General features: G+C 45.2%; 1 protein-coding gene across 1 annotated transcript in view; it reads right to left on the reverse strand.

Annotated features, from left to right (window-relative positions):
• The window catches only part of PLA2G4A (phospholipase A2 group IVA), an 875644-nt gene that overhangs the window by 285876 nt on the left and 575015 nt on the right, over positions 1-14753 (reverse strand). The window contains exon 11 of the mRNA XM_078642541.1: positions 2137-2274. Within this exon, the coding sequence (XP_078498667.1) occupies positions 2137-2274 (138 nt within the window). The remainder of the gene's footprint in view (positions 1-2136; positions 2275-14753) is intronic.

A 14753-nucleotide genomic window follows, 5' to 3' on the forward strand; every position in this document is an offset into this window, starting at 1 on the left:
AGCGAAGAGTTCAGGAGCGTAGATTAGAGTGGTGCAGACTACCATGGTGCAGAGTTGAGTGGTACTGAGTCGAGTGGAGAGGTGTGGTGTGGTGTGGTGTAGAGTAGAGTGCATTGGCACAGAGTGCAATGTTGCGGAGTGAAGTGGCGTAGAGTTCGTTGGTGCAGAGTGGAGGGGCTTAGACTGGAGTTGTGTTGAGTGCAGTGGCATAGAGTGCATTAGCATAGAGTAAAGTGGAGTGGTATAGAGTCGAGAGGAGTGGTGTAGAGTGCAGTGGCATAAAGAGGAGTATGCATGGTATGCTAACACACTGCCATTGCAGACAAAACAACTTCAATTGAAATAACCATTTAATTTTTACAAACATACAGATTTACTGGTAAAAGCATACAGCACACAAGCGATAATGTGTGAAAAAGGCATCATATAGTTTATGGATTTGGTTTGATCGTAATAAATATTTGTTTTCACCACACTTGAGAATTGCCAAAAAATTGCTTCATTAGTGTTTTTCCTGATTCTGATGTCATCTTAAATATCTGCACATTTCATTTACATTTAAATTTTGTTGTGTGCTGGAAAAAATAACATCCTACAGCCTTCCTCCAGCACACCACCAGTAGCCAGAATGATTGTTACACAAATGCTCTCACTTTGAAGTCAAAAAAAGAAAGGTAAACACCAAGATCCCTCTGAAGACAGACATTTTGACACTTGACCTCGGTCTCTGAATGCACAGCAAATGTGACAAGATAAGAACAAGATTTGAAGGCCTGTTTACATAAATCGAACACTGGAGGAAGGATACAGTAAACAAGTATGGCCTAATGGAGAGGCAAATAAAAGCTGGACAGCCTAAAACAAAAAAAAGCCATCAAATCGAAACCAAGCAGATGCGAATTACAAACCACAAAGTCAATGATAAGCAGTGGGCAGAATGAATTTTCAAGGAAGCCTCCCGAATGTCCCCAAGATGTCTTTAGCAAACCCTAAAAATGGCTGTCTCCCAGGATGCAGTGGCACCCCTAGTTCAATTTGCTAAGTTTTTCCATAGAACATCGACCTTTATATTCACCAACCATAACCAGCTCCCACTGTGCAGATGCAGTCACATTGGCTCGTAAAGGCCAAATGTTAACCATTACATTACAAAGCTATCTACCTTCAAAGCATTCGTACTCTGCACACCTCATGAATAACTAATACCTAGAAAATGCTTATACAGCAGAGAATTGAAGAGTAAATACTGTGGACCAAGTTTCCAAAACATGACTGCAAGAGCTATATAAAAAAATGTCAACCCAAGAAGTCTACTGGAGCTGGGTAGAAGCATGGCCCTGTAGTCATTGACGGACATAATATTTGTTACGGCTAGAGATGTGTGGCACATGTCTGAACCCACATTGTAATTTGGCCAAAACCTGACAAAATATTTTCAGCTCTGGCCATCCATGTGTACGAGTATATAACCTCTTTGAATGCAGATTGTCCTGCCACATGCAAGCACCTCGTTTCCATGAGTTGGGATTAGGAGTAGGTCAGATTTATGAGAATGGAAGGATGTGATACAATCAGAAAAGATCAGAAGAAATTAAAAAACGAGGCTGCCTACAATCACTTGTTTTTATAGCACTTAATACTATTTCTTATGCAACCAGGTGTCACTAATAACGTAAAGTTGTCTTTCACATAACCACCCCGCATTTGTGTAATAGCTATGTCAACAATGGAGTGATGCATAAAAATGGGGGATTAAATACCAACCCAAATTCCCCATCAGTCAACCAGCTAGTACTAAAGGAACTTTTGTATTTGTGTGCTTATTAGAAGCATCTATATGTGATAAACCCTCATTGCCTTTTAAATAATGTATAGTCTTTGCAACCCAGTACACCATGTGATGGGCAATTCCAGAGGTGCTTGGCAGGCTGCCTCTCACATGCCTCAAAGTCTAGCATTTTATCATAGAAAACTACATTGTACTTGTCTGTTGCAAACAATATTGAACTGTATCCTATGACTGTTGCCCATTGTTCCACATCCTGTTATTCCTCAGCATGGCACACACCAGGTCAGCACCGCTATGAAAGTACATACAAGCATATGTTTTTATAATTTTGTCATTGACATACTCACCCATTAAAAAGTGCAGAGGGTTTTCTTCATATTTTTTCACCACATTCCCCATAAAAAACTTGCTTCCAAATAGATCAGGTGGCATGAATGTACCATATTTTGCCATGCCAATCTCATATGGACTGAATTCTACCCAGTCTGTAACAGAAAAAAACACCATAGATTACAAACAGCACTAAGCTCGATCACCATTATGTAAATGTATTGGACTTGTAAAGCGCACGGCTGCCCGTAAGCGTCCCGGCGCTTGCTTAGGGAACCCGTCCTGGTATTCCCCTGTGAGAAACCCCAGGCAGGGTGTCCACAAGGTGAAAGCCAGGCATCCCGCCGCGAGGGGCCGTAGTGGAGATTAAGCAAGCTATTGCCCAGAGTCGCAGAGTGTGACCCCATGAGTAAAGTAGGCACCAGAGCGAGAATTGTCGAGTCCGTGGAATTTTGAGCCCGAGACCCGCCGAGGCGGGGAATCGAACCCTGGTCCACGGTCAATCTCAGCTTCCGGGTCTGCCGCCTCTAACCACTGAGCCACGCTTCTCCGTTATAAAAGCTTTAGCGAACAACATGAAAATTCTATAAGCGCTCCCCTTGTGGGTTTATTTTTTCTATTTCATTTTACTTCATCAATACTACAGTGATACACATCCAATCAATACACAGCATCCACAATTAAAAACTAAAGGACAGTCTGGTCTCTTACCAATGCATTGCTAATTGTACTCTTTGGCACTATCACTGAGCAGTTATCAATGCTCCTGCTCAAATCACTTCTCACAAAAGCATCTTAACAACAGACTTGAAAACTGACTCTCTTTAAAATAGCCTTCAGGGGGCGTGGCCAAGATGGCGGAGTGAGCAGACTATTTTTTGCAGCGCTCCGTCCCCGTCTGACGATTAGCACTTACATAGCAACCCCCGGTTGACTCTGCACCTCGGGGGGGTTGACGAAACAATGGAGACCCGCCACACCTTCACTGGACTGCGTCTCCGTGATACACCCTTGCTCCTGGGAGCTGAGCCATATTCCTATTTGGGCCAAGGACTGCCGGGGTCATCCCCCGGGTACCACCGGGCGCTGGCACAGGCCCTCGACCAAGCTGATCTACACACCAGAGCGGGGCATTTTACCGGCTTGTCAGGCCTTCCATTGGTTTGGGGAGCCCTCTGGGGGAACGCAAAACTAGCTACAGCAGTCTACTTAGAATTGTATCCTTGCTAGGCCCTTAGACTCGGATCTCTTTTGTCCCTGGTGGGGGCCCACCAGCTCTGTCGGACACCTGCATTAGAGTGGTTGGGTGATCTTTGCGAACCGGCTTGGACACCAGGGCAGCGCTGGGTTGGTCCCTGTGGTTCGGTGGGCTGCTCTGAGGGAACGAGGTGGGACTAGAAATCGGCAGACGCCTGCACACTGGTTCCAGTGGGGACGCAATTTCGCTTTGGTGGATACCTTAGGAGGTTCTCAGGTGACCACCACATGCCGCCGGGATTATTAGCTCTCCTGACTTAAAAGTACAAAGCCATGGCCTCAGCCAAAGGCAAAAAAGACAGATCTGTCACCGAAATGCGGATTAAAAGTGCTACAGACTCTCAGCAAGATAACACATCCCTGGAGGACACTAAGCATCCAGGCGGCGGCGGAGGAGTGGAGAGCTCAGTGACACGCGAGTTTCTGGGAGCACTATTTGCATCACTGCAGGAGGATCTACTGACAGTTAAAAAGGATCTCACGCTGGAGCTCGGGGAGGAGTGCCGAGACATCGACAAGGTGGGAGAGAGGGTGGCGGCCTTGGCGGAGGGCTCCCCAACTAGAGATGCAGATTAGAAGCCCAACAAGAATATATCATCTGCCTATCAGATCAGCAGCTAGATCTCCAGGCCCACGCTGAGGAACCAAGGAATCAGATCTGGAGGGCTATGTCCAAGCCTTATTTAGAAACATACTGGGAGATAACTCGCTGAGCAACATTAAGCTAGATAGATTCCACAAAGTTGGTCCCCCAGGACACCAACTGCGGACATCCAGGAAAGGGGGGGCCGCTCGGCCCCACACGCGACCTGGCTTCCCCTCCCCCCGTAGACATTTGTTAAGGTTAGCCCTGCATACCTGTCTACCTTGCTGTAAATCTAATGTCAGAATTTTGCATTTAATAATTATGTAAATAATGTTTATTTTACCAATTTTTTTATTTGTTTTCATATTTTAATAAATACAACTGGGGGGACCCGAGACCCCTGCCTTCCAAAGAAAACTCCTCGCATGACTGATTACTTTAGGGGTTGATGTGGTGGTGTACACGACAGGGAAGGGGGTGGTCGGTAGTCCCAGACCATATGGTCTGTGTTCACAACTTCACGGAGAAGGAGGCAATCCTCAAAGCAGCCAGAACGGATCAGAAGGTGCAATTCCGCTGACATTCCCTCCAGCTTTTTCAAGAACTAGCAGCATCCACTCGCCTGAAACGGTAAGAATTCCGCTAAGTCACCGGTCACTCCCGCTCGAAGGGGGTTTCCTACTCGCCTTATTTTTCAACTGAATGGCAAATCTCACCAACTACTTTCCCTGTCAAAGGCGTCCAAAATCCTTGGGATTACTCCAACCGATGCTACCTCCTGTGGCCTTCGCAGGGCGAGGGGTCTTAGGAGGGGAAGGGTCGCGGGATCCAGAAGGGTCAGAGACATGCACCCCACCATCCGGACCCGGGCGGTTATGGAGAAAGAGAGGTTGGAGATACAGCGTTCCCTTTCCGGTAGAGACAAACAAGATGCTGATCCCCCGTCATAAGGTACTGGGAAAGGGGATGTAAATACAGGTGTGGGGACGGAGGCATGGACTCATCTTGAACTGTGATAGCCTGCTCTGCCCTGGCGACCCCCACAAATCCAGACTTCCAGGTAACGCTGAACTTTATGGACTATCTGTTTATATTTGCTCTTTGTTTGTTGAGGGGTCTGGGTATTGTCATGGGGCGTCCCTTCCAACTGATTACGAATAGGCCTAGTGAGTTCAACATGCATTTCACCGGCCACTCCCTGCGAATTAGGCTTCCATGCACGGGGCAGCTAGCCGATTGGGTCCCACTTTCACTTGCATAGCTTCCGTCACCAACTATAACATGGAGGTTAAATTACTCAGTCTTAATGTAAAAGGCCTTCATAATCCCATTAAAAGTTCTGCAATACTCTCCCTCCTAGAACACAAGGAGAAATTTGTTTGCTGCAGGAAACACATTTGCTAGCAAAAGATACCCATAGAATGTCAAATAGGAAGTTCCCACAACAGTTCTGGTCGGCGGGAATGTGAAAAAGAGGGGGAGAGGCAGTTCTATTCTCCAGTCACTTTCAGAGAACAATCACTGGCACCTGCTTTGAGATTAAGGGGCGTTTATTGGCAATCTGGGTGCAAATAGGCACACTTCACTTCACAATAGTCTCCCTGTATGCCCCCAATGAAGGCCACGAGAAATGTATTATGGAGGCACTTTCAGGGGCTCTTGAAACCACAGAACAGGCTATCTTCGTGGGTGGTGACTTTAACCCGGTTATGGATGGTGGCAGGACCGCTCAGGACAACGGTCGGGTCAGGCAGGGGCCTTCACCCCAGTGGGACTTAGCTGGCTAGCTGAATGCGGACTGCAGGACGTGTGGCGCCTTCTACATTCTGAGGAGCAGGACTATGCGGTTTGCTCCGCAGCACATAAAAACTATGCACGCCTGAATCAATTATTGGCCTCTGCCTCTGCCTGGGCCCAAACCACAGAAGCTACCATTAAGTCCAGCTCTCTTTCCGACCATGCACCCATCATGGTCACCTTTACAACTCACTCAGCCCCTTTGCAGCGTCCACCCTGGTGCCTGCGCGAGACACGGTTGCACTCTCCGGACGTCGTGTTCTCACCCAAACACTCACTGACTATTTAGAAGCTAACGATTCAGGTGGTGTTCCCCTCTCCTCAGTCTGGGAGGCCCTCAAACTGGTTGTCAGGGGTGCTATTATAGTGAAAGCGGCCCACGAAAACAAGGACCGGAGGAGCAAGAGGGAGGAGTTGGGAAATTCGGTGTCAGAACTTGAGCCCATCCACAAGCGCACAGGAGCTCCCCGAATTATGCGCAAAGTGAAACAGGCGCGGCTTCAACTCAAGTGCTTTGATTTGGACAAAGCGAAATATGCAATGCTTCGTCTTAAACACAAATTCCATGTAGGGACTAATAGGGGGGGGTCGTATGTTAGCCCATTGTTTACGCAGCAAACCGCATGGTAACGTGGTCAAAGCCATTCCCATGCAATCAGGCCGGACGACATCGGACGCTCTGGATATTGCAGCAGAATTCCAGACATTTTAAGCTAATCTGTAAAAGGGAGACCCTGGGGCAACTTCTGCTCCCTAGATCTGTGCCCAGTCTGCCGCGATCACCCCGCTTCCCCCTCCAGAATTTGAGGCACTGGATCAGCCCATCAGAATAAAAGAGGTGATCTCTGCAACCACACAGCTTAAACCCATGAAGTCACCGGGCCCGGACAGGTTCAGTGTAATTTTTTAGAAGACGTTTGCACTGAGCTGGCGCCTTTACTGGCCCGCCTCTTTAACTCCTTCACAGGGACCGGAACGTTAACGGAATCTATGCTACAGGACACTATATCGATAATCCCGAAGCCCGGGAAAGATCTACAGCAATGCAACTCTTATCGCCTAATATCCCTGCTCAATGTAGAAGCGAAACTATTTGCTGACATCCTGGCGCACCATCTCAACTCACTGATGCCAGGTCTGGTCGACTCAGACCAGGCAGGGTTTATCCTCTTGCAACAGTAAGGCGATAACACTAAACGTGTCACCTCATCAATAAGGTCCAGCGCTGCCGCGAAGAGGCCCTCTTATTGGCTATAGAAGAGGAGAAAGCGTTTGACAGAGTGCACTGGCCTTACCTATTTGCGACTCTTAAGTGCTTTGGGATGAGTGAGTGGTTTATGAACTGGATATGCAGTATTTACAGTGCCACTGTCCAGGTTAACGGAGTGAGTTTTGACGGGTTCCGTGTTGAGCAAGGCACAAGACCGGGCTGGCTGCTTTCCCCGCACCTCTTCGCCTTATACATGGAGCTCCTCACTCAGAGGTTGAGAGACGACCCCAATGCGGTGGCCATTAAGTCTGGAGCTGATCAACACCTGATTAGCCTTTATGCGGATGACATTATATTTTGTGTCACCCAACAACTTGACTCGCTTCCTGCCATCCTCTCAGAACTAGACGTGTTTGGGTCTGTATCTTGCTTCAAGATAAACCTGTTGAAAGACACAGAGCAAGCCTTACACACACGATACGCCTTAATGGGTTAAAACGGATCTCCCAAAGCTAGGAATAGTTCTAGCCCGGAACCTCCCGCAAACCACGCACGCCAACTACTCTAGACTTAGGGCCTCTAGTCGCAACGACCTGGACCGGTGGCGGCACCTGCCTTTGACCTGGCTAGGCAGGATAGCCGTGGTGAAGATGAATGTGCTACCCCGGACCCTTTTCATTTTTCAGATGCTTCCTCCCCCCCTCCCCAGGGGAACTGAGTCAACTCCAACACCACATACATTGTTTCATCTGGGGAGGGATGAAACCTAGGCTGTAGAAACAATTGCTGCAAAGTACTAAGTTGGAGGGGGGGTTTGGGAGTCCAGAATGTCTTGCGGTACTCCGGGCCGCCCAATTGAGATACTTGATAGAATGGAACCATCCCATGACAGAGAAGCACTGGGTCTTTATGGACCAAACAATGGCGGGCTCACACATATGGAGGGAGGTCTGGCTCCCCCTGCCCTGTAGATACTGGGGACTATCATCCCCGGTTACTAGCCCTACATTAAAAATCTGGGACATGGTAGCGAGGCAGGGGTCTCATCGTTCCCTTTCCCTACGACCCCAATATTAGCAAACCCAGATTTTCCCCCCAGGTCATCACCAATCGTCGCCAAGCGCTGGCTGGAGGAGTGGCTATAAGAGGATCAGCTGCCTCTTCGATCACACCGGCCTCATCCCTTTTGACCAACTTAAATCACAATATTCTTTTAATGAGATGGACAGGTTCACCCATACCAAACTCTCTCACTGGCTGCTCAGTCAGACACACACTAAGGCAAGCAGACCTATGACTCCCTTTGAAAAATGTCTGTTCCTCACAACTGACGAAAAGAAGCTGATCTCCGAAATCTATCGCTTCTTGATGAAAGCGCCCCCTACACGCAGGTCCCCGGGGCAACTTCGGTGGGAGGCAGAGCTGGGGCCTAGTGTCTCTGACAAAACATGGGGGGATATATTTTATAGAGCCCACCACACAGCATAAAACACAGGACACACTGAAACAGTTTATAAAATTGGTGCATACTGGTACTACACCTCGGCACGCATCCAGAAATGGAATACACTCTGTGATGGGCAGTGTTGGAGAGGCTGTGGCAATCCCAGGACGCCAATATACCTGCTGTGGATTTGCCCCAAGCTCACAAGATTCTGGGAGTTCATCTTGAATGACATAGATAGTGCGTTTAAAACTGAACTACTGCGATTCCCCGCCTACATTCTCCTGGGGCTCCCTACGCTTACTTACCCACTCCGGTCCATTAGGGGGCGACAGATGGCAATGGCACTTAATGCAGCACACAGGCTACTCCTAGCAAATTGGGGCTCAGACAAACTCCCACACCATAGGCAATGGCTACATAAATTATGGACCCTGCTGGGTATGGAAAGACTCTCCATGGCTGCGAATGCTGACCCCGAGCTCTATGCGAAGATCTGGTCCTTGTTCATTGCTATTCTGCCCAAATTGTTCAGGGAACTGATGTGCTCCACATACTTGCGTATTTTGAAGTTGCTACCGCCCGAACAGGGAGAAGTTAACACTCTATAACCACAATGTCGCTGACAACTGCCGGTCTCTCCAGGGATATCACACATTGGCCCAGTCAGAAGGGAAGAGAGTGGGGGAGGGAGAGAGGGGTTTCTAAGACATTTACATGTTATATTTTATCAGTTTTATCTTGATTTCTCAGTAAAACGCAAACTCTACAATGCACTCGGCAACGCTGCACCAAAGCAGTGGTGCTCTCAGCTAGTCCCGATAGCCCTAGCACTAATATGGCGCATGGTTGAATTTTCCCCTTCACCCCCTTTACGTGGCCAGCCCAGGCTGGGTTCTAAGCGACTTGCTATGTATCCTACCCTTGCTTATGACCACCATTTGAACCAAGCCCTGCCTTCTTATATGCTCTTGACTAACGCGGCCGGCTTGAATAGGGGTTGTAGGCGACTTGCTCAGTATGTGATTTGCCTGTTTACGTGTACACAAGCATAATAAAAAAGACTTGATCCTTAAATAGCCTTCAGAAAGGCAAGGGAATGAAGTAGTATGGAGTCAAAGCTGCAATTTGAGGTACAGCAGTGGTCAGCATGAAATACATTACTCCAGAGTTAGCATCATACATTAGTAATCTAAATAGGATACATTTGACAAAATATTCTTGAGTGCATAAAAGCACCTCCGTTTACTGTGTGGTCCACACAAAGAATCTTAATCACTCACTAATTCAAATGTTCTTTCTTCTGCACAATGTGGTGAAACAAATAACATTATAGGAGGGAACTGTTTTTAAAACAAAGTGGTGAATTGACAATCAACCTTTGTTAGCGAAGTTTACGAAGAAAACTACGATAAAATACCTCAAGCACCAAAAGGGGATTACTAGAGTTTTGCAGATGCACAAAATCGACCCAAAAGTCCTGTCCACTCGATTGAGAGTGCATAATTAGGTTTGCACTCTAACAGGGCACAAGAGACATCCGCCAATGTCCAGCCCACTAATTTTAAGGGGGTGGCCTTTGAACATGCTCTAAAGACAGTGAACACGATATCTGCTCATTTTCGGCAGATGTCCTGCATCTACTGTACTCTAAATAAGCCTCAAAGTGTTTAGAAATCCTACATACAGTTGCTTTATTGTATTGCAGGGTGAGCACCAATGATGACAAGTTAGATGATGTGAGAATGTGGGGGGCTTCCACCATTGAGCAAATTCTAAGGCCAATGGCAAACTTTCCCAGAGGGATTGCGGAGGTAGTTCTAGGACTGTATAGCAAACAAGATTCCACTTAGAGATACACAAAATGGGTACAATTAACTGCGCTGTACACCAACTAGCAGGAAAGGTGTAAAGAAAGTGCAAACTTGTATTGAGAAGAGACAGACAGCAATGACAAATAATTATCAAGGTAATAAAACATTGTATAGACTATGCCATAAGCTTTGCATTATTACATTCATGAACTTACAGGTGATTCATCCTGACTTCTCACACCCAGCACATAAACTGCACTGGAAAGAAAGTGTACATGCAGGCTAGAGCTTACTGGCAACTACATGGTAGGTGACAATATGGAAGAATCCTTAAAGAAATGTAGGGTCTCCTTACTGCATACAACACAGAGGCCAATGACATAATCAATGTAAAAGGTTTATAGATCTCCCACTAATTAAACTCCACTATTCACTTCTCGTTGCACCATCTTGCAGTGCAACCCTTGTTGAAAGATAGTTTTTCTTAGTCACTTGTCTCCAGGCTACCACTTCACTACATGGCCCGCCAATTAGTACCTGGATTTGAGATAATGAAGCAGTGGAATGTGCTGGCTCCATATTCCAGGACGCAGATGTTTTCTTGATCACTGTTTCAGCTACTCATGCTGTTTCTGCCACAGTGACATACACCTCCCCTGTAGGGATCATATGAACTTAATCTGGTGCTCAGATGCTGCACACACCTTTGCTCTAGATGACTCACATGACCTCACAGACACAAGACTCACTTCAAACTATCTTTTTAGAACACTCCAGTAGAATTTTTTTACAAAGTTCTTGTATGACAGATTGCTAGCCAATTTCTTAGCTGTTTGAACATCCTTGAAGGAGCAGTGGAGGGATTAATTGTATAACGTAAATTATCAGGCCAACCCATGAAAGAGTAGTCGAGACATTTGTGGTTTTAGGTCATCCCGGACTGTCTTGTAACTCTCCCCATACGACTTTAAAAGCTCAACTGATTCCGAATTGGCAAATATTCCCTCACACTTATTGTGTTTGTTCATGATCTCTTTTGGTCCATGATCCCAGGTGAAATAACATCAGAGCTCTTTATTGCATCATCTCACCCATGGAGGGCATGCAGCATTTCCTTGCTTGTGATAAATGTTCTACAGTAAAGGCATTTTTTTTATTAGAGTCTCAAGCTGTTCCACCTCTATCCCAAAATTAGGCAGCAGAGTCTGAATCATCTGGAAGTTTTCAGTTCTGGAGTCTCGATTATATTCTATACATTATGACTTTGTTTCTAAAATCACTATAGGTAACTAGAATAAACTATCATGAGGCTTGACCTGCAAGTAGTTTTTTTTTGCTTTTTGTGAGGATCCCGTTGTCTATTTAGATGTTGAGCGGAAAAATCTCCACTAACATCACCGAGTAATCGAGACAGTACTGTACCCCAGTGATGGTGTCATGATTTGGAACAACCTGTTAATGAAGCATGCTACTTGGGTGGGTGAGGATTTGCGTTAAAAATCATATCCCTAGGCAAGCACCTACTGTTTTATTCAGGTAATTAACACATCATTTTATTGACAGGGTTCTTGTTATGAGAAGAAGTTGTTTTGTCTCTTGCCAACTGATAAGTATGATTAGATTTCCAAGGAGAAGTAGTGCACACAGGCCTCACATACAGCTGAAATGTGTGCATATCAGACGGACTTTCTGAAACCAAGATGGCTACCCGAAATCTCACGAGGGAGGGGCTATTGTGATTTAACTCGAGGCTTTGAGCTGCCATCTTAAAACGAAAGTAAAGCCAATAAAGAAGGAGGATTACAGTCAGGCAGCATTTGAGACCTAGACACGCATTAAAAAATGTCTGCTTCATCGAAAAATATTAAAAACAAGGATTGCATTATTTTAGGTGCATATTAGAGTTAAAACATTGTATGTGATAAAAAGTAGGATGATGAATTTAACTTTTCAAATTTAAAATGCTCCCTCGTTCAATACAACTTCATACGAGGTGAAACTGTACTCACCAACCAATGTTTAATCCTCTGGAGCCTACTGTGTGAAACATATATTTTAAAAAAAGCTCTAGCAGGAAGGTGTCAATAAAAGATCAGCATACGCAATAAATTTCATGTCATGCCTTTCTGATAAAGTTCAAATGGGCTCCTAAAGAGAAATAAACGCAGCATTTGCAATCATGCTTTCAATTAGGCACGGTAATCTGCATCCTCACCCTTTATCAAGAGGCCTCGAGTGCTGCTAGTTCCTGCCAAGAATTTAGTAAATATCCTGCATTAAATGAGTGAGTCCTTGAAAAGTTCTTCTGCTTCGATTACTGGCACCAAGTCTTTTGTGATGTTGCATATTCTAAGAATGAAAATGTTTGCACAGTGAACTTTTTTCATATTATCATGTGCAATAAATTGGCAAACGCAGCCTGAAACTCGAATAAGGAAAAACAAACTACTTTTTTGTTAGTCCAATTCTCTAGTTTTGGGGCCAGGGCATAGAAAGACCCTTGACAAAACGTGGCATTGCCAGTTAGGTCCCATCCTGCACCATGTTCTGCCACAATAAAGCAGACAGTGAGTCTGCTTCCTGCATATTTATTGTTTTACTATACCGTGTGCTGTTCTGATTCAAGCACATGAATATATGAAAGATCCATTGCAGGAGAAGAAAAATGGGTTGTAACTCCAGTTCTGCAACGTTGGTATCTTTCATAGACACATGGCACTCTCCCTCCTCTCCTGCCAGAGGCTCACTAAATAACCTTACTGTCTTTCACACTTCTGCTATGGAATCTGAGCTATAGTGGCCTCAAGGGGCAGAAGAGAATTCAGCACTTCAATCTCATTATCAAAGTTTAGGTTGTTTTAAATAATGTGGATGTGCTATTAATACATCACTTTTGTTGGGCTATTGGCATTTTAACACTGTTTACTGTTACTTTAAAAGTACTGGCAATTCACAACCTCCTGAAGGGAATAATAATAGATCAGTGGATGAAAAATATTTTGATAGCCTACTGCATTGTTTCCCAAACTGTGGTCCGCGGACCCCCAGGGGTCCATGACACATTCCCAGGGGGTCCTTAGGCAGCAGTTTTAAAAGCATTGCAAAGTTCCATGTATAATTAGCAATGTTCGAGCAACAATAAAAGTGTGTCAAGAAAACTGTGGTGATTAATGTACCTGCTGGAGAGAGATAAGAGTTTTGCCCAGTGGCAGCTTTGACATATCTAATGCAGCACAGAGGGTTAATAGGCCTACTGCAAAGAACTTGTACTCTGCATTTTAAAAAACAGTATTTTATGTGCATAGGTCAGTGGGTTACTGCTTTTGTCACAGAGATTCTTTTGTTAGTGTGCAGTTCATAAGTGCTTTCGGGTAAAGACGGCATTACCACCTCCTCCTTTAAGGTTCACCTTTCCAAAGCCTCTTCTTCTACATGCTTTTATCAATATCTTAGAAAATAAGGTCGCCTGTGATAGGAAATTGCCTCTTGAGAAACGTTTTGCTGGAAGTCCTCGAAGTCAGGGATGGTCTAAGAAACCATATGAAAAGTCACTTAAAAAATGCAAAGTTTCCAAAACTGAAAGTAGGGGGAATTGCTCTTCTTGATGTGATAAAACATTTGTAAGACACTTCTCTATTTGATGTCGCAACAGCAAATAAAATGAAAAACTCGCCACCCGGTTACATTTATGCTCTAAACCAGCCCTTACCAGAGATATCAAAATCACAAAAAAAGAGACCAGGGAATAAGCCTTCTCTGACTCCCCTTTTGATATCTTGAACTCACAAATGAGAGGAGGGCAATAAAAAAACAGGGCCAGGGATGAAACCTTGAGTTAAGTTAAGAGATTCCTGTCCCTTGTGCTACCCAATAGTCATTACTAAGCGGGAAACAAGAGAGAAAAGGAAAATAGAAAAATGTCTTGATACTGCCCTCACCCACTATGCAGTGGCATGTTTCATCATAGGGCCGCTGCAAACGTCCATGTGCAGACCAATACACTGGACTGAGCGCTGTTTTTTTCTATATATACATTGGTGAGGGAGATAGATAGATAAAGGGTAGAAAAAGGGAATTTAGTGATGGGGAAAAACATTCCCTTGAGAAGGGATCCCAAGTGCAGAAAAAAAACACCACCTGAAGAGATGAATTAAAACTATCTAAGGAGATACCTTTCTATTACCTTTATTCTTGGTTCCCCTTGGCAGGATTAAAAATTGAAGTGTTTGGGGATATACAGGAGGAATAACTGCCCCTAGATCCCCGCTGCAATTTCCAACATGTTGCGGCCGTCCTATTTAGCTCCCGTGGGTCAACGAGGCATTCTTCAGGGTGTGGATCCCTTGGCCCACAATATGGTCTTTGTGGAAATGAAATAAAAAATAAAAAATTCTGATACACATTCTACTTCTCCAGTAGGATGTATATTTACTGTAAGGGAAACAACACATACAAATTATGTTTCGCTCCCCCTCAGAAATCTCCATTTCCACCATTATCAAATACTCCTCGCTAGTGCATCTCTG

Source organism: Lissotriton helveticus, chromosome 1_1 (assembly GCF_964261635.1).
Source record: "Lissotriton helveticus chromosome 1_1, aLisHel1.1, whole genome shotgun sequence".
In the NCBI taxonomy this organism is placed as follows: domain Eukaryota; kingdom Metazoa; phylum Chordata; class Amphibia; order Caudata; family Salamandridae; genus Lissotriton; species Lissotriton helveticus.